The following is a 26291-nucleotide window of genomic DNA, read 5'->3' as shown; positions in this document are numbered from 1 at the left end:
CAGCATTCTATCCATCACCTTACAGCACTGCTGCGCCCACAATGACAACATTCTATTATGGTTCAAGGAGCATTAACAACTGATAACACGACAGAACTTTTCTGAATCACCATCCTATGTGGGGGAAATCTGTGTTCTAAACTATAATCTGTGTTATAAACTATAAACCACGTTCTAAAAGGCTATCTCTACAAAGTAGCTGCTATGGAGCAATAACTGAATAATGTTTCTTAAAAGTAACTGAAATAACTCTACAGAGGCCAGTATCCCATCACCAGGTCACCTTTTATATATATATGGAGAGCCCTTGACACTGATCTAGCTTCCTCAGAGACAGGTCTCAGAGTGAACAGAACCTCTGACACTTAGGTTCAGTCAGGGCTCCCTGATTGGACCAGATTAACAGCTCAATCAGGGAGCTCATATTCCATGATGTCCACCTGGCTGACCTCATTACAATCACAACCAATCATCCATCCCCCTCTGAGTCTGAAGATTTACAACTTGAGGTGCTTAGAACACAATTTTCCCTTCGAAGTTGGGTTCCCACCTGGAAGAAACATCTAAGGACCATGTTTAAGTTCTCTAAGTGCTCCTTATTGATCTTTCCTGTTAAAGCACGTCATCTAGAAAAATAATGACCTGGAATAGACTGTATAAAATGTTCTCCATCATCAATTGCAAAGGCTGATGCTACCCCAAACAGCAGTCTCGTATATTGGTGCATGCCCTTATTAATTGTAGTATACTTCTGGGAATCCTCATCTAACCGTAACTGCAAGCATTCATGTCCAGCTTCATGAAGGACAGCCCCCTGTCAGCTTTGCGTTTAAATCCTGTATACAAGGGATTTGGTATTTGTTCACCTGCAAAACTCGGTTTATCATTTGTTTAACATCCCTACAAAAGCAAACCAACCTACCGGGGATCACAATCAGTAGGGCTGGTACTGCCATTTTCTACAAGCTGTTGTGGTTTGGTGATTTCCATAATCAAATATCACTGGACAGGTCTTACAAAATAATGTAATAGCTTTCTGGTCAACATGCAAGTGGCCTTGGCTCCTTTGATGGTTCCTCGACCTTTCTGAAAAACCTCCAAGTATTTAATTAGGAGTTCACTGCTGAAAATGTGTTGCTGGAACAGCGCAGCAGGTCAGGCAGCATCCAGGGAACAGGAGAATCGACGTTTCGGGCATAAGCCCTTCTTCAGGAATGAGGAAAGTGTGTCCAGCAGGCTAAGATAAAAGGTAGGGAAGAGGGACTTGGGGGAGGGGCGTTGGAAGTGCGATAGGTGGAAAGAGGTCAAGGTGAGGGTGATAGGTCAGACTGGGGTGGGGTCGGAGAGGTCAGGAAGAAGATTCCTGGTTAGGAAGACGGTGCTGAGTTCGAGGGATTTGACTGAGACAAGATGAGGGGAGGGGAAATGAGGAAACTGGTGAAATCCGAGTTCATCCCCTGCGGTTGGAGGGTTCCTAGGTGGAAGATGAGGCGCTCCTCCTCCAACCATCGTGTTGCTGTGGTCTGGCGATGGAGGAGTCCAAAGACCTGCATATCCTTGGTGGAGTGGGAGGGGGAGTTGAAGTGTTGAGCCACAGGGTGGTTGGGTTGGTTGGTCCGGGTGTCCCAGAGGTGTTCCCTGAAACGGTCCGCAAGTAGGCAGCCTGTTTCCCCAATATAGAGGAGGCCACATCGGGTGCAGCGGATGCAATAGATGATGTGTGTGGAGGTGCAGGTGAATTTGAGGCGGATATGGAAGTTTCCTTTGGGGCCTTGGAGGGAGGTGAGGGGGGAGGTGTGGGCGCAAGTCTTGCACCTCCTGCGGTTGCAGGGGAAGGTGCCGGGAGTGGAGGTTGGGTTGGTGGGGTGTGTGGATCTGACGACGGAGTCACGGAGGGAGTGGTCTTTACGGAACGCTGATCAGGGAGGGGAGAGAAATATATCCTTGGTGGTGGGGTCCGTTTGGAGGTGGGGGAAATGACGGCGGATGATACGCTGTACATGGAGATTGGTGGGGTGGTAGGTGAGGATCAGTGGGGTTCTGTCCTGGTGGCGGTTGGAGCGGCGGGGCTCAAGGGTGGAGGAGCGGGCAGTGGAAGAGATGCGGTGGAGGGCATCGTCGACCACATCGGGGGGGAAATTGCGGTCCATGAAGAAGGAGGCCTTCTGGGTTGTACGTTTTTGGAACTGGTCCTCCTGGGAGCAAATGCGGCGGAAACGAAGGAATTGGGAGAATGGGATGGCGTTTTTACAGGGGGCAGGGTGGGAGGAGGTGTAGTCCAAGTAGCCGTGGGAGTCGGTCGGTTTGTAGTAGATGTCTGTGTTGATTCGGTCGCCTGAGATAGAAATAGAAAGGTCGAGGAAGGGGAGGGAGGAATCTGAGACTGTCCAGGTGAATTTGAGGTCGGGGTGGAAGGTGTTGGTGAAGTGGATGAACTGTTCAACCTCCTCGTGGGAGCACAAAGCGGCGCCAATACAGTCATCGATGTAGCGGAGGAAAAGGTGGGGGGTGGGGCCAGTGTAGTTGCGGAAGATGGACTGTTCCACATATCCTACGAAGAGGCAGGCATAGCTGGGGCCCATGCGGGTGCCCATGGCTACTCCTTTCGTTTGGAGGATGTGGGAGGATTGGAAAGAGAAGTTGTTCAGAGTGAGCACCAGTTCAGTCAGTCAGTCACACTTTCCTCATTCCTGAAGAAGGGCTTATGCCCGAAACGTCGATTCTCCTGTTCCCTGGATGCTGCCTGACCTGCTGCGCTGTTCCAGCAACACATTTTCAGCAGTGAACTCCTAATTAAATACTTGGAGGTTTTTCAGAAAGGTCGAGGAACCATCAAAGGAGCCAAGGCCACTTGCATGTTGACCAGAAAGCTATTACATTATTTTGTAAGACCTGTCCAGTGATATTTGATTATGGAAATCACCAAACCACAACAGCTTGTAGAAAATGGCAGTACCAGCCCTACTGATTGTGATCCCCGGTAGGTTGGTTTGCTTTTGTAGGGATGTTAAACAAATGATAAACCGAGTTTTGCAGGTGAACAAATACCAAATCCCTTGTATACAGGATTTAAACGCAAAGCTGACAGGGGGCTGTCCTTCATGAAGCTGGACATGAATGCTTGCAGTTACGGTTAGATGAGGATTCCCAGAAGTATGCTACAATTAATAAGGGCATGCACCAATATACGAGACTGCTGTTTGGGGTAGCATCAGCCTTTGCAATTGATGATGGAGAACATTTTATACAGTCTATTCCAGGTCATTATTTTTCTAGATGACGTGCTTTAACAGGAAAGACCAATAAGGAGCACTTAGAGAACTTAAACATGGTCCTTAGATGTTTCTTCCAGGTGGGAACCCAACTTCGAAGGGAAAATTGTGTTCTAAGCACCTCAAGTTGTAAATCTTCAGACTCAGAGGGGGATGGATGATTGGTTGTGATTGTAATGAGGTCAGCCAGGTGGACATCATGGAATATGAGCTCCCTGATTGAGGCTGTTAATCTGGTCCAATCAGGGAGCCCTGACTGAACCTAAGTGTCAGAGGTTCTGTTCACTCTGAGACCTGTCTCTGAGGAAGCTAGATCAGTGTCAAGGGCTCTCCATATACATATAAAAGGTGACCTGGTGATGGGATACTGGCCCCTGTAGAGTTATTTCAGTTACTTTTAAGAAACATTATTCAGTTATTGCTCCATAGCAGCTACTTTGTAGAGATAGCCTTTTAGAACGTGGTTTATAGTTTATAACTGCGCTGTTCCAGCAACACATTTTCAGCTCTGATCTCCAGCATCTGCAGACCTCACTTTCTCCTTTAATTAGGAGTTCACTCAGGCAGCCATTTTCTAATTGAAAAATGTTGAGCCAATCTTGGTGAATCTTTCTCAATCAATTTTGCCCATCAAGTTTGGGTCCAAGCCTTTTACTACGATCAATGGTTACTGAACTGGCTGCTTCTCATAAGAGACCGGAACCAAAGTTGTACCCTTAATCTGTAAAGGTTCCTCAGTGTAGGCTTTCAGCCCAGCTAAATTCTTGTGCAAACATAAGGGTTGGAGTTCAGAGCAAATTTTGTTAAAGTTTGCTTCTGCAATCACTGAAACAGCCACACTGAAATTTACTTCCATTTGAATTGGTTGACCATTTAACCAAAAGTTTATTTTGATTAGTTCTGATTTGGATGTTAGTAAACAAAATAACTGTTCTAAGCCAGATGTAGGTGGACTTTCCAGGGCATGTACTCTCCTGTATAGGGGCCTAAGAGTTCTCTTACTCAATTTAAGTCTGGTGGGACTCTTTTGCTCTCACGAGTCTGCATGCCTGCAGCAAATGCAATGGCTAGCTGGCCTGAATCCTGAAGAAAATGTTAACTGTTTGGCCAAGACATGACTTTGTTGAGGTGGTTTGCTGACCGAGAGTCCCTCTCTTCAGGATATGTCCTGAATGAGGCTATGCAATTGCCTTCAGTCAAAAGGTGTTCCCCAAGCACTTCCATCAGCATGCACTGTAACTCATATGCTTTATTTGCCATATGTGCCAATGACTTATAGTGCCTGTTTGAAGTCTCCTTGGGTTTCAGCTAGTGGGTGCTTTTGCATGGTTACATCATTAGTTACATCCACCAAACATTCTCTCAGCATCTCATTAAGAGTTAAACCAAAATCACATCCCTCTGCCAGTCATCCTAACCTCGTCAAAAATCCTAATACGGATTCCCATGGTTCTTGAATTGCTGAGTAAAGCCGATACTGTCTCAGAATTGTAGGAGGCTAGAGGTCCTGGTATTTATTAACTAGATTCATTAACTCTTCAGTATCTCAGGGAAAGTTAGGCTCCTAATAACCGAAAAAATGCAATTCTGCAAACTGTCAGAAAAATTACTTGCTGCTTTTCATCTGCCCCAGTGTAACCTGTCTGGAAAAACAACAGTTTTTTTTCTGCGTACTGCATCCATTCTTTGACGGCAGCATTTAACGAGTCAAGCTTTCCAAATAACTGGATGATGTCAGAAATGCTGACCCAACTCAAAGACAACTGTTGCAAACATATTTCTTTAGAAGCATGCACTTCTCTCATCATCAGTAAAATAAATCCACAGAGGTCAGTATCCCATCACCAAGTCATCCTTTATTTACAGATAGAATGTCCTCAACACAGATCCAGCTCTCTCAGAGCAAGCACTCAGAGTAAACAGAATCTCTGACATTCCTGTTTATAACTGTCAGCCAAGATTCCCCGATTGGTCCAGATTAACAGTCCAAATCACGGAACTAATATTGTCTATGCCCACCTGGCTGACCTCATTACAATCACTATAGTAACATAATCCACTATTCCTTCCTTAACCCTTATTGCAAATAAATTGTGCCACAGGGGTGGGTTTACAAATCTAATACCGGTCCTCTGACCTACCTCCAACGGTTCTCAAGTATTTATAAGTGAAAACTGCCGCCTTGTACTAATGGAATGTGTCTGCTAGATAGAAACTAAATTTTTGATATTAATTTATGAGCTGATATTGAATGTTGGTACTATCCCAAGTCCAGAAATCTGAAAATTAAATTGTACAAATACCAGATATTTTATCTCTAGCTCAACATTTATATACAGGTAGTTCTCCTATAACACATATTTATTAAGGCTACTTGGTTGGATCGCAATTTGTGAATTGTGGACCTTTTTTTTCATAAAGCAAAGTCCAGTTCACTGTTACGTGATTCCATCCCTGGCACTATCTAAACAGCAAAACCCAACCTCAGGATCCTCTGTCTGCAAAATGCAAATTCAATGTGTTCAACTAAAACAAGAATGCAATCAGCTCTGCAAGCCTTGAAACTTAGCTTGAAACTGGGAATTGTAATCTGCATTTAGAAGGAAGTTTTTTCAAACTGGAGAAGAATCTTAAAGAGGACTGGAATTCCGTGTGGTCATCACATGTTCAGTGGTTTGTGGTGAAAAGCTTTGTGAAAGATACAGTGTTGTAGTCACTTAAAGTGTTAAATTTCCCAAAATGTTTCATTAAAATATATGGTTTTAACATTTACGTAGACTGTGCTTGTGTTTGCGTTTGGCTAACTACTGCTTTTGTTTCAAATTTTACTGATATTTTTGGTAGTTTGGCGCAACCCTGTTTTACCCATAGGCCCATTATTTATATTGCACATTTCTTATGACACAGTATCGCACATGAACACAACTACTGCGTTACAGGATAACAATTTGTAATTTACCTGATACTATCACGTAAAATAACATCCACTTTTAAGTATCAGGTTCAATAACTGCCTTGTATTTGGGAATTGATTGTCTGGGCTACACTCACATCTGTACTATTTAGGAGGTTCTTGTGGTGTAGTGCTAGTGTCCTTACATATGAACCAGGAAGCTCAAGGGGTGTGTTGTAACACCTCTGCACATGTTGATTGATATCACTGTCAGTACCATTTGGCTACTTTCAGTTCTTGTGTCGCATGTTGTCATGCTGAGTATATAGCATCTGGAATCAGAAACTATCAGGGGGAAAATTCTTTTCTTTCCCAATCTGAATAACACCCACATTGCCATTTGTTTTCTGTCGCTAAACCAACTTTGTACTCATGCTGCTACTGTCTTTCCCCTTCATTGGTTTTAGCTTTGCTGAGAAGTCTGTAATACAGCACATTATCAAATGTATTTTGGAGATCCATAAGCATCACTACAACCACATATAATCGTCTCTGTTCCCTCAAAGAATGACCCAAGAAAGCCAATTCAAGATATTTTTCCCTTAATAAAACCATGCTGGAATTCCTTAATTCATTCAAATTTGCAATATCAAAAAGCTCAAGACACACATGATGATATTATGTATTAATGCTTCAATACATGAGCCAATATCAAAATGAATTAATATCTGATAGAACATCTTCATAGTGCTGTTTTTACATACACAAGCAATTCCTATAAGACCTAACTCTTTGCTGTGACTGAGTACATTTATAACTCAACATAAATTTCCCATGATCCCATCTACCTTGGCAACTTTCTGAATAAAGTTAGGTTCAAACAATTAATCTTCTGGTTAGTAACTTAATAATCCTACAGCAGTCAGCCTCAATGACCATGTATCACTATTCAAACTTACACATCCTACTCCAGACTCTGTGCTGTTCATTTCATAGTCCTTCAAGCAAATGCATTGTTGCTTGCCTTGTTCATGCAGATACCTTGGACGCACCTTTCCACCATGAACATTGGCACTCCACTTTCAGGCGATATCACCACAATCCTGGCTTTCTCCAGTGTATTGACACCACACAGTACAATGAAAGACAGCTCTAAGAAAGCACACTGGCAACCAGTAGTGTACATTTGCATTGGTTATAGGAACCACACAGAGATAGGAACCCATTATACAGCATGGGTCAGGCTTGCTATCACAGCAAGCATTCATGCATGCCTTGCCCAGTTGTACCTTGCATTGGTAATTGATGCAGTCACGCAAACAGGTAGGTAGCTGTGCTGTGCAGCAGTCCTCACTCAAAGGTGCATTTGTCTTTTCTTCTGTCAATGTGCCCAATACTCTATCATCTGTGCCTCGTGACCTACTGCGGGGCCAATAAGAGGGATGAGTATAGTGTCATTGGGGACATTTGTGTCCTCCAAACAGGGGTCTGGGCATTTAAGGACCAGCACTTGCCAGTTGAAGTCATTCAGGGAGTTGCATCATGGTTATTCTACCACATCCATTTGCAGACAGTGAAGAGATAAATGGGTTGGCAGAAAAGGGGAGTGGGACAGGTAGGCCTGTGTAGGCAAATAGTTGAGTGATGATCTGGGGAAGTGTAAAGTCTGTAGGGTTAACAGAGTGGACATGTAAGAATGAAGAGGGTGATAATGAGGGTCTTGGTGGTGGCGATGCTGAGGCTGTTCAGAACAACAAAAATGAGAACACGATGTGTTAAGTCTGGCCTGTTAAAAATCATTACTTTTTGATTGTAAATTCAGTAACAGTGATTATTGATGTTAATAAGATGTCATCCCGTCTTTTGAATCAAACATTACTGTCATCATCGATAAAATGTGGAGCTGGAAAAACACAACAGATCAGACAGCATCAGAGGGGCAGGAAAGTCAACATTCGGATTAGGACTCTTTATCAGGTCCTGACCCAAAACGTCGACTTTCCTGCTCCTCCGACGTTGTCTGACCTGCTGTGTTTTTCCAGCTCCACATTTTATCAACTCTGACTTACAGTATCAGCAGTCCTTACTATCTCCATTATTGTAATGATTATGTTCTTGTCAAAAGCCTAAAGGAGCTGTAGTTAACAATTACAGTTAGCAATTATGATTAGTGTATAGAAAATGGTATGAGAAAGAAAATTAATGGAAGTCGGGGTTTAAGGATGTTCAGATGGGAAAGAGGTTGCGTTTGTGCAAGGTGGATATTGTCTGTTAGTGAGGCTTTTAGTCGTAATTCAAAATAAAAGTTGGTGGCATGTTTAACCAGGGAATGTTGGAAATGGTTTGTGAAAATGTAGCATTAAGAGAATGTATGTTGTGTTGGTGCTCAGGCAATCAGGAATAAAATGGAGAGATGGTGTGTTCTCCGAACTGCCTTGTTTAGGAGATAGAATACTTCTGAAATAGTTCTAAGGATAAAGAAAATGGCATTCTGTACCATCTCCCTCCACCTAGCATGGGATAATTCTGATTGAGTTGATGGCACATAGCTTCATGGGTTTATTCATCTTCTGCATCTCTGCAATAAGTTATCCTTTAGTTTATATTGTTTCTCCTTATTATTTATTTAAAAGGTATTACTTCAGACATAAAAACATGCATTTGCTACATTTTTGACCATTCTACTAAACTGTCAACATCCTTTTGAAGTCTATCTTCATCCTGCTCATAGTTCACAATACTTTCAAGTTTTGAGGTACCTGAAAATTTTGACATAATGCCCAATACATATAGAAATCTAGTGCTGCTCCTTGGAGAAATCCCTATAGATCCAGCTGTAATCTGAAAGCTAATGGTTCATCCATACTCTTTGAGCTAGATTGAATGTTCCTTCTCCTCTGCCACTGGCCAGTGGATTTGAAGACTGTGAGAGGGTGGGTGCTCACATAATTGGCTAACAGCATTCGAAGATAGGATTTCCTTCCAAGAGAAGTGCAAAGTTTTGCCTTAAAGCAAGAAATGCTTTTCCCAGTATGAAATTGTGGGATTTGTCAGGGATAATGTCAGGACCAGGGAGAGTGTCAAACTTTGAGCTAGCATGGAGGGATTATATCACCTGTAAAATCCTGTCCTGTTCCAATTAATCATCTTTGTATCTGTGTTAATCTTTTGTTCTGTTGGCAAGCCTTTGAGGTGGCACTTTATCACACACCTTTTGTAAATCAATGTTTATCATATGAACTATGGAATTCTCATCAACCCTTTCTATGAGCACATCAAAAATTTAATCATGTTAGTGAAGTGTCATTCTGAATTTTGTCCTCAATTATGGTTTATACAAACTTTCCCACTACTGAAATTAAATAAACAGGCCTGATGCTGCTCGGCTTGTAAGTTTAACAACACAGAGGGTAGGAATGGTGCTAATGGAAAAACTTGCAATCAGTAAATATACCTCTTTTGACTAGAAGTAGGCCAATTATTTTGTTGTTGTGTTGGGAGGATTTTTGAAAGTTAATTTGCAATGAATCAATTTTATCTGTAGCTTCTTACAAATGCATGAATAGGAAAGGTTTAGAGGGATGTGGGCCAAATGCAGGAAAATGGGGCTAGTTTAGTTTGGGAAAACTGGTCAGCATGGATGAGTTGGATTAAAGGTTCTGTTTCCATGCTGTATGATTCTGACTCTACTGAACATTTATTTCCTTTAACTGGCTTATTCTAAGGCATCATCATGTGTGCAACATTATTTGTATAGTTTGTTAGAAAAATACCTCTTAATGGATTATCTTCTTATTTTCTGTTATAATTTTTGTATGACCTATTCCCCACTCTGGTTCTGCTTTCAACATAAGGAGATGTGGCCAAAGTGAATTGCATTGCCTGTGTTCCATGACTGCTATGTCAATGGATTATGATCATATTTGATGACATTCTTGCCTTCTAGAAACATGCATTTATCTTGTTTATGAGTGCTAACCTTGATAATTTTCAGCATTTGACCATTACCCTTAACAATGATTCAACAGCTTCTAGAAAGGTAATTGGACTAGAGAGCTTTTGAGAGTAAAGCATTGACATTGAAATTGATCCCAGTGTAAGTAAAGGAATTAGAAGGCCTGGAAACGCTGCTGACATGGTTGCACACAATAATGGGAATGTTATAAGCTGAGTTGATATTAATACTGGACAAGGCAAAGCCAAGAGTGAAACCTGGCTTGATAACCCCTAACTTTGTTTCTCTCTTTTTTTCTATTGATATCAGTCATTGAGCACATTGATAAAGAATCTGCAAGTGTACTTTTAACAGAAAGCATGAAAATGTTTACTAAACAAGAATTATATTACATTAAATGAAATGTTTGGAAATATTTCAATATGAAGGATTCAAACTCACTATTACTTTTGTCCCAAGAATGTCCTTAAAACACCAAACCTCAGTGTAGATACACATTGTTTTTACACTAAGGTTTCTTGCTCAGGCTGGCACAGCTTCAACCAGTTTACTTCACATGACAATAAAACCTAATTTTAATTCTAGTTGTAATTCTGACGAACATATGTGAGTTCACTAGATACGTTTCTTCAGCTGTCATCATCCTCCAAGGAACCTAAAACAAATTACAAACTAAACCTACCATCACTTTAACTTCAGAGCAAGCACAAGAGTTCCCTAAGCTCAGTTTTCAGTAATATTACAAGATTTGTTTTTCAAAAATAACTAACTGACTTCTGGATTTTTCTGTTTCTTTGTATGACTCTGGATCCATGTTGTTTCTGTAGCACAGTTGTTTCTTTTCACTAATGCACCAAGCCAACATTCCCATCTCTTCATTACCAGAACAACACAAAATATAAATCAAACTTATAGTTGTATATTGCTCCTCATATCTCCCAGCAAATCCACCCAGGGTTAGAAGAGCTGATATTTCTTTGACTTTTTAACATTTGTGGGATGGGGATGTGGGCATCGCTGGTTGGCTAGCATTTTCATTGCCCATTCCTAGTTGCCTTTGTGAAGGTGGTGGTGAGCTGCCTTCTTGAACTGCTGCAGTCCAACTGCTGTGGATTGACCCAAAATGCCCTTAGGGAGAGAATTCCAGGATTTTGACCCAGCGACAGCAATATATTTCCAAGTCAGGATGATGAGTAGCTGGGAGGGGAGCTTGCAGATAGTGGCGTTCCCATGTATCTTCTGCCTTTGTCCTTTTAGATGTAAATATTTGAGAGTTTGGAAGGTGCTGTCTGAGGATCTTTGGAGAATTTCTGCAGTGCATTTTGTACATAGAACACACTGCAGCGAGTGATCACCAATGGTAGAGGGAGTGGATGCTTATGAATGTATATATTGATGTTCAAAATATTTGAGATGACTGAATTATTACATTATGGACATTGCTACCGACCTGCAGTTTTAACAAAATAACAGGGAGCCACATCACCAGACCATGCCAGGCTGCTAATAAGTGGCCACCTGGAGTAAAACTATCTCAGCCATTTGGAAGAAAGCTCTGTAATGTAGGAAAAATGTCAGGCAGCACACTACCCTTCATGACTCAAATGACTTTGTAGGCTGTTTTCCTCCTGCAGTGACAAACAAGCAGGTATTAAGGGAGATGAAAGTGAACGGCCCAACAATGACTGTTGGTGAGGGTGGGGAGGTGTCTCAAGTGAGTGAGAAAGCAGTATGGAAGGCAAGCAGGGTTAGTCATGTCAGGTATTGGGGTGGTTGCCAGCAAGTGAGGGAAGATATTGCAGGCAAGTTAGAACATGAAAATGTGAGCCGTGGTGCAAAATGGGTATAACAGCAGAGATAGAGTGAGTGTGAGGTATCAGAGAAATGATGGTGGCACTTACCCTGGTGGCGTGCAGAAGAACATTGACCTTCTTCCTAAAACATTAGCCACTGCTCCGGATGGTGAGATCATGCTACCCTGGGTAGCACCTCAGAACTGCTGGAGTGACCAACTCTGCCAGTCCTGGAGGAAGGCAATGACTGTCCTCTGCCCCACCCCCTTCACTTGCTTGTTTCTGAAGAAGGGCACCAATTTCCCCATCTCTGCTGTATCTGGGACAAATTTCACAAACCATGCAGTGCAGCTCTGACTGACAGTGGTTGTCAGATTGTACAATAGTCTATTAACGATGATGAGTTGACAGGGATACCAGTGTGTTTAGGGATATGACGGCAATGGCGGATTCTTCTGGACACATTGAGTGGACGAATTGGGCTCACGTCGGATGTGAGGGCTATCATGGTTCATGAAGCATGATTGAGATGATAGTGCAAGAAACTCACTAGGCCTCATGCAGAGAAAGACAATGAAATTGAAACATCAAAATATTGTTAAGATTCAGAGCTAGTAATCTGGTGGATTTGAATCAGGTGGAACAGTGGCTAAGTGGTTAGCAATGCTGCCTCAGTGTCAGGGACCAGGGTTCAATTCCACCCTCAGGTGACTGTCCATGTGGAGTTTGTACATTCTCCCCTTGTTTGCATGGGTTTCCTCCGGGTACTCGAATTTCCTCCCACAGTCCAAAGATGTGCAGGCTACATTGATTAGCCATGGAAAATGCAGGGTTACAGGGATGGGATGGGTCTGGGTGGGATGCTTTTCGGAAGGTTGGTGTGGATTTGATGGGCCGGATAGCCTACGTCCACACTGCAGGGATACATGATTCATATTTCAAAATAGGCTACAAGAATTGGAAATTGCTTGAAAATGTTTTGAGACTGGTTGCCAACCTAAAAAATGAATTATCTTTAAAACTGGAGATTCTCTGACTGTTTGGGGACATCCGCAAGTATCTCTCAAACAGTATTTCCCAGGCATTCAGTCACTGCATCTACTTTACCAAGCTGTAAGGAGCAACATAGATTAGCCAAAACCTAAAGTAATCCCAAATTCCTGTGAAATTGTTATTTTTCATCTTTCAGGCCTCATAAACTCTAGAGCCACACCCTTTTTAAAAATTACATATTTTTGCCTTCTTTCCTTGACCAATCACCAAGCAACAAAAGCTGTTGAGTATATCGGATATACCCTATTATCCAGGAGGGGGATAAAAGTTCTTTCCTACTTCTCCTAAGTAGAATATTAAAAGAATAATCCACTCCATCCATAATTCTTGCCATATTTGCACTTATTTTCACAAGTTACTTCTAAAATCCTATTCTTCTGACTTTTTCTGTTATTCCTGTATAACATATGATGTGTGCTGAAAATGTGTTGCTGGAACAGCGCAGCAGATCAGGCAGCATCCAGGGAACAGGAGAATCGACGTTTCGGGCATAAGCCCTTCTTCAGGCTTATGCCCGAAACGTCGATTCTCCTGTTCCCTGGATGCTGCCTGACCTGCTGCGCTGTTCCAGCAACACATTTTCAGCTCTGATCTCCAGCATCTACAGACCTCACTTTCTCCTAACATATGATGTGTGCCAAAACAGCACCAAAGTATATTACAGATGATTCTGCTATCAGGCATTTACTGAAAAAAAAGTTCATTAGGAGCACAAGATGGGAAGTCACAGGTCCACGGTTCCTGATTTAACAGTAGACAGATTCTTGCCCTTGTTTTAAATCTGAACCTTACTACCCACAAGAAGGTGCAGTTGGGAGGCAGGATCTAACAATTATTTAAGTCTTATTTTTACAGACATGTCACTAGATACAATTAGTGCAAGCACAGCTGAGAGAAATTATAAAGTACTTTTTACAAGAACCGATTAAAAACCCTGTTATAGCAGGCAATTAATCATGTTATAATTTACTTTTTACTTCATGGATTTCCAAAAAACAATGCAACAGCTATTGATATTATGTCACATCTCCTGTTTTGTAGAAACTGTGAAGAGATAAGATGATATGATTTAGCATCAGCTGTTCAATATGAAGTCATCAAACCCTTAACTTTATTCCCTAGTCACTACATACTGGTCCAGCAGAATAAATTTACATTGACAAGCCAATCATTTTTATTGGCTGAGAAACTGTGTGAGCAGAAAAAAATAACTTCACAATCAATTGCTCTTCTCTGGCTTCTCAGCCTTACTATTAATTTATTGAAGGAGACAATGGTGGATGTACCTTCAATTGCCTCTGTTGAGAAAATTTGCACTCACGATAATCTGCTCACCAATGCTCAGTTTAGTTTTGCTAGTGCCACTTAGCTTGAAACCTCATCAGTGCCCTTGGTAATGTCAGAGATGCAAGAAATGAATACAAGAGGAGAAGATCTCTCAAAGGCAAGAAAACATTTGAACATCATATCAAATTGCACAATAAACCTGACATCAATGGGGATCAGGAGGAAAACCATCCAGTGCTGGACTTATACCTGATGGGAAGAAAGATATCTATGTCTATTGACACTAGTCATAACAGTCGCAGGATATCACTTCTGGAGATTACTTTTAGTATTCCTTAAAGAAGTATCCCCAACCCAGTTATCTTCAGTTGATAGAAGGTCAGAAATGACATTATTTGCTAACAATTTCATAGTAGATACCTTAATTTTAAGCCAGTGCAATATGTCTTGTCTTATCATATAGTCTCCACCTGGTACAGCAATGGCTCTGCCCAGGAATGTAGAAAACTATAGAAAGTTATGTGCATGGCCTAGACCATCACAGAAGCCAAGCACCCATCCATGGACTCTATTTATACTTCTCGATGCTGCCAACATCATCAAAGATCCATCCCACCCCAATAGTGATCTCTTCCAACCTCTTCCATCAGGCAGAAAATACAGAAGCATGAACACATACACCAACAGGTTCAAGAACAGCTTCTTCCCTGTTGTTATTAAACTGTTGAATTTCCCTTTCTAATTTCAAATAATGCTGATCTTGGTTTGTGCACCTCCTGTGCAATGTAACCTGTATGCATCATTCTACCTAAGCACTCTATGACCTGTTTGTCCTTGTTCGCTATGAACTGCCTGTACTGCTTGCAAAAGAAAACTCTTCACTGTACTTAGGTACATGTGACTACAATAAATCAAATCAATTCAATAAATCAAATCAACTCAGTTCCCAACTTACCCCATCTCAACCCTAACTCCTGTATCTATGGCCAATGTGCCTATCTGGTGCAGTTGGCTCTGTAAGTCATCCAGCTCTGTGTTACAATCGAGCCCTCCACAATCACCTGATGAAGGAGCGTCGCTCCGAAAGCTAGTGTGCTTCCAATTAAACCTGTTGGACTATAACCTGGTGTTGTGTGATTTTTAACTTTGTACACCCCAGTCCAACACCGGCATCTCCAAATTAGCTCTGTTGAGACTTGAGCCTAAAACAGGGGAGAAAGTCTTATTTTACAGCAGTGTTAGATTGCAGTGGGGCAGCAGTTGGAACTGTACCTGACCTCCATGATCAACTTCTTAATCAAGTTTAGGAAAGGAATCACAGCACACCATAACAGTCAACGTATGCCTGTACTGTATTTAATGCAGTGAATAGAGCTCCCTAGGATGGCTTGTCTTGCTTTCATTGATGAGATTAAATTGCACCTCTCCACCTTCTTCCCACCCCCCAACCCCAACCCATGATATCACAACTTTTATTAAATTGACAAACTGAAAAGTTGTGGATTAACTTAGAGAAAATCCAAACCACCTTCTTATGTTCTTTCTTCATTCTTGTCCTATGCATTGTCCTGTTGTTGATTTAAAATCATTCAGATGACATACAACCTTGGTGTTCTGTTTGACTGGGCTGTTGATCATGTCCCATATATTGTCCATATCCTATTCCTCTTCCCCTTCAAATTTGCTTTCCTGATATTAATGTGAATCTGGTACCAAGTCAGGGGGATCTCCAGGCATTAGCAACTGTGTTATCACTAGTTAAAAATCACACAACACCAGGTTATAGTCCAACAGGTTTAATTGGAAGCACTAGCTTTTGGAACGCCGCTCCTTCATCAGGTGGTCGTCAGCGGTGCTCCGAAAGCCAGTGCTTTCAATTAAACCTGTTGGACTATAACCTGGTGTTGTGTGTTTTTTAACTTTGTATACCCCAGTCCAACACTGACATCTCCAAATCGTGTTATCACTAAGCATGGATACAATCACACTGCAGTATTCTCACAGACAGTAAAATGTGCTGGTTATCTTTCAGTTTTAGTTACATTTGACAGCGAATAAAATTAATAATTGTGGTAAGGGACTAACGCAGTATCACAAACAAACTTCACAATCAGAAATTTGATTTTCCGGGGTCAAATATCTTTCAGCAGTAATTATGAATTTAGTACATTTCTAACAAGCTAGTTGCACCTAATTCAACAAAGGTGCATTTTTATTTTTGACAGCGAGAAGAATAGTGTAAGAGGGCAAGTGGCTATTATTTCTAACTAATTGAAGTCTGTATAGAGGAGTCATGGAATTCAACATTGTACTCTAAGATATATAGACTCACTGACAGAAACCTTTGGATTTATTTGTTTAACTGTTCATTTACAGTTCTTATTTCCATCAGTTTCAAAGGATTAAGTATAGTACATGCTCAGTTTCACCATCATTGCTACTGCAAAATTTGGGCCATTACATCAAAAGTACAATGTAAACACATGTTGTTTTGATTTCAGAACTGAAGGACATTTATACATAATGACTAAGTTTGAGCAACAGTATAGATTAGAAGGATTTTGCTTCTGCATTCCAGAAATGTGGATTTGACTTGGAGAACTGTTAAAGTTGTGCCGACTGACATTCTCCTTTGGAAAGAATTCAATGAATATTTAGGTAAAAGTATGACTGTATAAAGTATAAAGTGAAGACAGTGATTATAGTCTATCAGGGCCAAGAATACATCACCCTTGGAATGGAACTCGTTAGGGCTGAATAATTTAGGCTGCTTACCAAGGTGAATAGCCTAAGCTTTATCAAATTACTTTAGGGGGTCAGGGAGACAGTCAGTGATTTATTTGCTGAAAGATTTTACTTATGATTTTTTTTCCTTCTTTTAGAGCTAATTGATTATGATGGACTTGAATGAATATTCAGATGAATAACCCCTTTCATCCAATACTCATATTTTTTTAATGTGCTTGACCTGTACTGAGCTTAATAGGCTCAACAAATAATCATGTTTGGCCACAGTTCCTATACCTGCACTATAGTGCTTCATCTTTGATCAAATTGCAATTGTCACCAGCTAAAAAGGTGGCATGTTCGCCCACCTTGCCTGCGCCAGCATGGCAGGAAATGCTGCACAACTTGCTGGATCTGGAGAAAAACCACGATTCCCTCCTTTTCCATTAGGAAGTAACTCAGTTATGCCTACAGCTATTGGCTTTTAACTTGTAAACAGCGCAGCATGCAATTAGAAAGAAAGAAATACTCTCAGTTCTATTGCATCTTTAACAATATTAAGATGTTCCAAAAAAACTTTTGAATCAATGACATACTTGATGTTAAGAATTGTCTGTGTTGTATTATAGGGAAAGACAGTAGCCATGTAGCATTCTGCAAGGTCCCACAAGCAATAAAAAGTAAATGATCAATTAAGCTCCTGAGGGAATATTTTGATCAGATCACCAGGATGGCTCCCACTTTTTTCTTCAAGTGACCATCTGTGGGTGGCTTAGTGGCTAGCACTGATGCCTCTCAGCGTCAGGAAGTTGGATTTGCTTCCACCTTTGGGTGACTGTGTGGAGCTTGTCGATTCTCCCCATGCCTGCCTGGGTTTCCTCTAGGTGATTCATTTCCTCCCACAGTCCAAGATGTGCAGGATAGGTAGTTTAGCCATGGGAAATGCAGGGTTACAGGAATGGGGTGGCGGATAGATTTGGGTGGGTTGTTGTTCGGCGAGTCGGTGTGGACTTGAATGGCCTATTTCCGCACTGTAGGTTCTATGATTCCATGAGAGAACACATAGTCCCTATTTGTTGAGGAACAACACTGACAACTTAACATTCCAAGATCTACAGTCTGCAGGCAGGACAGGTGGAGAGTGCAAAAGTGGAGGGTGTGTCACATCATTAGTTAGGGAATCAGATACTGCAGTAAGGAGGGACGATATCTGGAAGGGTTAAATGAGGCTTTGTAGGGAGAACCTAGGGATAAAAAGGGGCTAGACCAACTGTTAGGCCCCTAAATAGTCAGTGGGCAATTGACGACCAGACATGCAGTCAATGCACTGAGTGGGTGTAAAAACAATAATAGGGAAATTATATGACCAGATTTCAACTACCCCAATATTAACTGAGATAATCATTGTATACAAAAGGTTTAGAGAGGGCAGACTTCTTGAAATGTATTCAGGAAAGTTTTTTTTTTAATATCAACACAAAGATGATCCTATACGGGACAGTGTAATGCTGGAGCCAATTCTGTAGAACAAAGCCACGCAGGTATTAGAGATGGCAATGGGGGAGCTTAGAGATAGCAACCACAACACCATCCATATGTTTTAAGTTTGTCATGTAAAGGAAGAAAGATGGTCTGCAAAGAAGAGTTTTGGATTGGGGGCAAAGCAAATTTTATTAAAACAAGGCAGAATTTGGCTAAAATACACTGTGTACAGCTAGAGTCATAGAGTCATAGAGATGTACAGCACGGAAACAGACCCTTCGGTCCAACCCGTCCATGCCGACCAGATATCCCAAACCCAATCTAGTCCCACCTGCCAGCACCCGGTCCTTATCCCCCCCAAACCCTTCCTATTCATATACCCATTCAACTGCCTTTTAAATGTTGTAATTGTACCAGCCTCCACCACTTCCTCTGGCAGCTCATTCCATACACGTACCACGCTCTGTGTGAAAACGTTGCCCCTTAAGTCTCTTTTATATCTTTCCCCTCTCACCCTAAACCTATGCCCTCTACTTCTGGACTCCCCGACCCCAGGAAAAAGACTTTGCCTATTCACACTATCCATGCCCCCCATAATTTTATAAACCTCTATAAGGTCACCCCTCAAGTCTCCGACACTCCAGGGAAAACAGCCCCAGCCTGTTCAGCCTCTCCCTATAGCTCAAATCCTCCAATCCTGGCAACATCCTTGTAAATCTTTTCTGAACCCTTTCAAGTTTCACAACATCGTTCCGATAGGATGGAGACCAGAATTGCATGCAATATTCCAACACTGGCCTAACCAATCTCCTGTACAGCCGCAACATGACCTCCCAACTCCTGTACTCAATACTCTGATCAATAAAGGAAACCAACAAGAGGTGAGGCCATACTGGATTTGATTCTGGGTAATGAACCAGGCCAGGTGTTAGAATTGGAGGTAGGTGAGCACTTTGGGGACAGTGACCACAATTCGGTGACTTTTACTCTAGTGATGGAGAGGGATAAGTGTGCACTGCGGTGAAAGATTTATAGCTGGGGGCAGGGAAATTATGATGCGGTGAGGCACAACTTAGGACGCGTGGCTTGGAAAAGTAGGCTTCAAGGGAAGGGCGCAATTGATATGTGGAGCTTGTTCAAGGAGCAACTATTGAGTGTCCTTGATAAGTATGTACCTGTCAGGCAGGGAGGAAAGGGTCGTGTGAGGGAGCCGTGGTTAAAGGGAAGAGGGCGGCCTATGTAAAGATGAGGCGTGAAGGTTCAATTGAGGCGATTGAGAGTTATAAGGTAGCCAGGAAGGATCTGAAGAGAGAGCTAAGAGCAGCAAGGAGGGGACATGAAAAGTCCTTAGTTGGTAGGATTAGGGAAAACCCAAAGGCTTTCTATAGGTACGTCAGGAATAAAAGAATGACTAGGGTAGGAATAGGTCCAGTCAAGGATAGTAGTGGGAAGTTGCGTGTGGAGGCTGAAGAGATTGGGGAGACAGTGAATGAATACTTTTTGTCAGTATTCACTCAGGAACAGACATTGTTGCCGATGTGAATACTGAGTCACAATTAAGTAGAATGAATGGCTTTGAGGTATGTAGAGAAGAGGTGTTGGAAATTCTGGAAAGGGTGAAAATAGATAAGTCCCCTGGGCCTGATGGCATTTATCCTAGGATTGTCTGGGAAGCAAGGGAGGAGATTACAGAGCCATTGGCCTTGAATTTTATGTCCTCGTTGTCTACAGGAATAGTGCCAGAAGACTGGAGGATAGCAAATGTGGTTCCCTTGTTCAAGAAGGGGAGTAGGGATAACCCTAGTAACTATAGGCTGGTGAGTCTCACTTCTGTTGTGGGCAAAGTCTTAGAGAGAATTGTAAGGGATAGGATTTATGAACATCTGCATAGGAATAATGTGATCAAGGATAGTCAGCATGGTTTTGTGAAGGGCAGGTCGTGCCTCACAAACCTTATTGAATTCTTTGAGAAGGTGACTAAGGAGGTGGATGAGGGTAAAGCGGTAGATGTGGTGTATATGGATTTTAGTAAGGCATTTGATAAGGTTCCCCATGGTAGGCTACTGCAAAAAAATACGGAGGTATGGCATTGAGGGTGAGTTGGAGGTTTGGATTAGGAATTGGCTGGCTGGAAGAAGACAGAGGGTAGTAGTTGATGGTAAAGGTTCATCTTGAAGTGCAGTTACTACCGGTGTTCCGCAAGGATCTATTTTGGGACCATTGCTGTTTGTCATTGTCCTGGAGGAGGGGCTAGAAGGTTGGGTGAGCAAGTTTGCGGATGATACGAAAGTCGGTGGAGTTATTGACAGTGAGGAAGGATGTGTCAGGTTACAGCGGGATATAGATAAGCTGCAGAGCTGGGCAGGAAGGTGGCAAATGGGGTTCAATGTAGCTAAGTGTGAGGTGTCCACTTTGGTAAGAGTAACAAAAAGATGGGGTACTGGGTTAATGGTCGGATACTTGGTAGTGTGGATGAGCAGAGGGATCTTGGTGTCCATGTACACAGATCTCCGAAAGTTGCCACCCAGGTAAATAGTGCGGTGAAGAAGGCATATGGCGTACTGGCTTTTATTGGTAGAGGAATTGAGTTCCGGAGTCCTGAGGTCATGTTGCAGTTGTATAAGACTATGGTGCGGCCGCATCTGGAGTATTGTGTGCAGTTTTGGTCGCCATACTATAGGAAGGATGTGGAGGCACTGGAACGGGTGCAGAGGAGGTTTACCAGGATGTTGCTTGGTATGGTAGGAAGATCGTATGAGGAAAGGCTGAGGCACTTGGGGCTGTTTTCATTGGAGAAAAGAAGGTTTAGGGGTGACTTGATAGAGGTGTACAAGATGATTAAGGGTTTAGATAGGGTTGACCATGAGAACCTTTATCCACATATGGAGTCAGCTATTACGAGGGGGCATAGCTTTAAATTAAGGGGTGGTAGGTATAGGACAGCTGTTAGGGGTAGATTCTTTACTCAGTGAGTCGTGAGTTCATGGAATGCCCTGCCAGGAGCAGTGGTGGACTCTCCCTGTTTATGGGCATTTAAACGGGCATTGGTTAGGCATATGGAGGATAGTGGGCTAGTGTAGGTTAGGTGGGCTTGGATCGGCGCAACATCGAGGGCCAAAGGACCTGTACTGCGCTGTATTTTTTCTATGTTCTATGTTCTATACCAAATGCCTTCTTCACTATCCTATCTACCTGTGACTCCACTTTCAAGGAGCTATGAACCTGTACTCCAAGGTCTCTTTGTTCAGCAGCACTCCCTAGGATCTTACCATTAAGTGTATAAATCCTGCTAAGATTTGCTTTTCCAAAATGCAGCACCTCGAATTTATCTGAATTAAACTCCATCATCCACTTCTCAGCCCATTGGCCCATCTGGTCAAGATCCTGTTGTAATCTGAGGAAACCCTCTTCGCTGTCCACAACACCTTCAATTTTGCTGTCATCTGCAAATTTACTAACTGTACCTCTTATGCTCGCATCCAAATCATTTATGTAAATGACAAAAAGTAGAGGACCCAGCACCAATCCTTGTGGCACTCCATTGGTCACAGGCTTCCAGTCTGAAAAACAATCACCACTTTTGAGCCAATTCTGTATCCAAATGGCTAGTTCTCCCTGTATTTCCGTGAGATCTAACCTTGCTAACCAGTCTCCCATGGGGAACCTTGTCGAACGCCTTACTGAAGTCCACATAGATCACATCTACTGCTCTGCCCTCATCAATCCTCTTTGTTACTTCTTCAAAAAACTCAATCAAGTTTGTGAGACATGATTTCCCACGCACAAAGCCATATTGACTAACCCGAATCAGTCCTTGCCTTTCCAAATACATGTACATCCTGTCCCTCAGGATTCCCTCCAACAACTTGCCCACCACCGAGGTCAGGCTCACTGGTCTATAGTTCCCTGGCTTGTCCTTTCCCCCCTTCTTAAACAGTGGCACCAGGTTTGCCGACCTCCAGTCTTCCGTCACCTCACTTGTGACTATCAATGATGCAAATATCTCCACAAGAGGCCCAGCAATCACTTCTCTAGCTTCCCACAGAGTTCTTGCGTCCACCTGATCGGATCCTGGGGACTTATCCACCTTTACCCATTTCAAGTCATCCAGCACTTTCTCCTCTGTAATCTGGACATTTTGCAAGATGTCACCATCTATTTACTTCCAGTCTATATTTTCCATATCCTTTTCCACAGTAAATACTGATGCAAAATACTCATTGAGTATCTCCCCCATTTTCTGTGGCTCCACACAAAGGCCGCCTTGCTGATCTTTGAGGGGCCGTATTCTCTCCCTAGTTACCCTTTTGTCCTTAATGTATTTGTAAAAACCCTTTGGATTCTCCTTCATTCTATTTGCCAAAGCTATCTCATATCCCCTTTTTGCCCTCCGGATTTCCCTCTTTAGTATACTCCTACTTCCCTTATACTCTTCTAAAGATCCACTCGATCTATCCTGTTTATACCTTACATATGTTTCCTTCTTTTTCTTAACCAACCCCTCAATTTCTTTAGTCATCCAGCATTCCGTGAGGACTGTAGATGCTGGAGATCAGAGTCAAAAAGTGTAGTGCTGGAAAAGCACCGCAGGTCAGGCAGCAACCGAGGGGCAGGAGAGTCAATGTTTCGAGCATAAGCTCTTCATCGGGAACAACTACTTGAGGGTAAATCTACAGTGGAATCATGGGAGGCATTTGTAAAAGGTATTGGGGAGAGTACAGGCCCATCATGTTCCCTTTAGTGTGAAATGTAGGAGCAACAAACCCATTGAACTATGGATGCCTAAGTATATTCAGGATGGGATAACAAGGAAAAGGGAGATGTACCATAGGGAGCAAAACAAGGGAGGCCCTAGTGATGTCTAGAAAGTGCATTGGGAAAACAATTAGGAGAGCAAAGGAAACATTAAACAAAAACACTGTTGGCCATGATTAGGGAGAATCCCAAGATATTCTACAAGTATATCAAAGGAAAGAAAATAACCAGGGAATGAATAGGGACTTTTTTGGGATCAAGAGGGCAATCTATGTGTGAAGCTAGAATACATTGGTGTTAAATAATGCTTCACATCTGTCTTTACTCAGGAGAAAGAAGATGTTATACAGAATTCAAGACGATGAACTGTGAAGCTCTTGAGCAGATTGACATAAGAAATGAGGAAGTATTGGCAGATTTATGAGTGAACAAATTCTCAGGTGCAGAAGAGGTAAAGGGATGCCAACAGTGTGGGTTCAATTCCTGCATTGGCTGAAGTTACCATGAAGGACACTCCTTCGCAGCCTCAGTCCTTGCCTGACCTTCAGGTTAGACCACCACCAATTGTCTCTCTCTGTAATGAGAGAGTGGCCCTATGACCTGGTAAAACTGTGACAACGTTTTACCTTCTTAAACCTTTTTTTCCAATAGATTAATCAAAGTGTCCATCAACCAGGTCCAGCACGTTAAACATCTTCATCTTGTGTTAAAAAACATTATCCAATTAACAGCATAGATCACAGATCAAGAGCTGTCAACTCAGCAAAGTTTTACTTTGAACTAGATATTACAACAATTTATTGGACGTCTGGGCTCTCAACTAAATGCATTGTAAGGCTCGCCCAGTTACTGTATCAATTTAAAAGCTGTTTTTATTAAATTTCACTTGAAATTAATTTATTTCTAAAATTGTAATTACATTTAACGCAAATTGGCATCGAAATTTGAAGCAAACCTTATTTGCAGTACAGTACTTAATTTAAAACTGTAATAATCTTAATTGCCTATTTGTTTCTTTTTTTTACAGGGTAACTTAGGATCATTCTGTTTCCTACTATTTGCTGCAGTTTGTTTACTAGGGTCAATATATCTCTGCATCGTCTTACCTGAAACTAAAAATAAAACTTTTGCACAAATATATCAATCATTTGTAAAAATGAACAAGATATCGGACCAAGAAATTGAGTGGACTCCATCAATGGAGAATGAAGTGATGATTCCTTTAGATGATGTGGTGAAGAACAAATCAAACAAGGACTCTGACAATGATGAATGTATTTAATAACAAATAATGAGCAATTGTTTCTCTGTTACTGTCATTAAATGTTGTATTACTTATTACAGAGCTTAGAATTATTCGCCCTCATTCTCTTGCTGGTTCACCAAAAGTTAACTGTTTTAATGGATAAGTTGTACCAGTTGAGACAATGCGGTGAGAACAGATTTGTTCTGCCTGCTTTTTGCAGCTACATCATCTCAGCACTTATAAAGAAAACCTTTGTAATTTCACTACAAAACACAAACTCTTACCTCACTTTAAGTCTTGAGTAAGAGAAAAATGGATACAGTCGCTGTTCCTCTTTTTGTTGTAATAAAGGTATTTGTGATGCAAACATATTGCTTTAATTGACTCAAAACGAACAAATTTTGAAATACATGCCTCCAGAGGATTATGACCATCCTTTCATTATGTTTCTTAGAAGAAATCAGTTCCATATGGAGTTTCAAGTCAAATCTTATCAAATTGCTTATAACTGTAGCCTTGATTGCTGAGCTAACTCTACATTACAAGTACTGACAATTTCTTCAGTTGCAAGTATTCAACGCAAACAGTGGAATTTCATAAGAATGTTGGCTGTGGTGAGATGGCTGGCAGAATCAGCAGAGGCCAAACAAACTAGACATTGGGAAAACTCAGCATGGAGACCAGAGCAGATGCTTTGTGGTTTAAGCTTGCACCAATTCCAAATGACCTCCATGTTGGATACCAGGTGCCATTATCTCAGGACACACTCCATGGGCAACCCATTTTCACGCACATTGACTTCCAATATATGTCAGTCTCTAACAACTCTCCTGGCATATTACCAATGCATGTGTTGCACTTCAATGCTCAGGCTGTATCATTAGAATTCTGCAGCAAGGACGTGTACCCTCAGGGAACCTCACCCAGCTCAGATTGCCTCATTATCATAGCATACACTCACTCTAAGTGTACCTGAATGGTCACAGTTTCCCTGGAAAAGCGCAGCAGGTCAGGCAGCATCCAAGGAACAGGAGAATCGATGTTTTGGGCATAAGCCCTTCTTCAGGGGGCTTTTCCAGCAACACATTTTCAGCTCTGATCTCCAGCATCTGCAGTCCTCACTTTCTCCTCACAGTTTCCCTGCCTTGCATTGCTTTTTTCCCACTTTGCCCCTCGGAAACATAGGCTCATTTTACATCAGTCTCGCATTGCCATTTAGCGTGTACCCAGATGAAGAACATTTGTGAGGTTGTCACTAGGTCTCAGTCAAGTCAAGGGAAGAAGCCTCCACTCAGTGCTTCCTGACAGAATAAGTCAAAGGAAGCTTCTGATACCAGGCCAAGGTCTTGAAAGTAGTCTATTAGCTCCTTGGGCAGTTAGAGATAGGGCTATCTCCACATTAGGGGTGAAGAGCTGAATATTGTAAAACCCACTACCCATCTTGAATCTTTATGCCCTTTTGTGTGCTGTTGTCCTCCTGGAGTGAAGGCAAGACAGTTCTTTAGGGAGATGGAAGTGGATGGCACAGTTTCTACTTCAGGTAAGCGATGTCCTGACAATGATGGACAGTGCAGAAGGTACCATGGGCTAAGATGAGTGACAGCGAGTGACAGAAGATGCTGTCAGCAATATTGAGAGTGGTGGAGCATAAGCTTTGATCGGAGACTTTGCAGTAGTAGGGACCGAGTGAGGTATCAGAGAGAAGATGGTGGCACTTATACTTGCGAAGTGGAGAATGCCATTGGCCATCTCCCTGTGAGGTTTCAGTATTCCTGAAGAAACCAAAGACAGCTCTCACCATCTCAGACCAGGCTTTGCCCTGCCATGT

General features: G+C 42.0%; 1 protein-coding gene across 7 annotated transcripts in view; it reads left to right on the top strand.

Moving 5' to 3' along the window:
- Positions 1-24830, top strand: part of slc2a9l2 (solute carrier family 2 member 9, like 2) — a 388528-nt gene extending 363698 nt beyond the window's left edge. For 4 of the 7 annotated variants that reach the window (XM_043698097.2, XM_043698089.2, XM_043698107.2 and 1 more), the window contains exon 13: positions 24245-24830. In XM_043698097.2, the coding sequence (XP_043554032.2) occupies positions 24245-24499 (255 nt within the window). In that variant the 3' untranslated portion in view covers positions 24500-24830. Of the gene's footprint in view, positions 1-23546; positions 23669-24244 lie in introns of all 7 variants that reach the window. The other 3 variants (XR_006312847.2, XR_006312845.2, XM_043698141.2) reach the window with 2 other exon arrangements.
- The last annotated feature ends 1461 nt before the right edge of the window (positions 24831-26291 follow it).

The sequence above is a fragment of the Chiloscyllium plagiosum genome, unplaced genomic scaffold (assembly GCF_037043375.1).
Source record: "Chiloscyllium plagiosum isolate Xiang-an unplaced genomic scaffold, Cpla_swu_hap1 HiC_scaffold_1, whole genome shotgun sequence".
Lineage (NCBI taxonomy): Eukaryota > Metazoa > Chordata > Chondrichthyes > Orectolobiformes > Hemiscylliidae > Chiloscyllium > Chiloscyllium plagiosum.
Note: the sequence above shows the minus strand (reverse complement) of the source record. Positions and strands in the feature narration are given on the sequence as shown.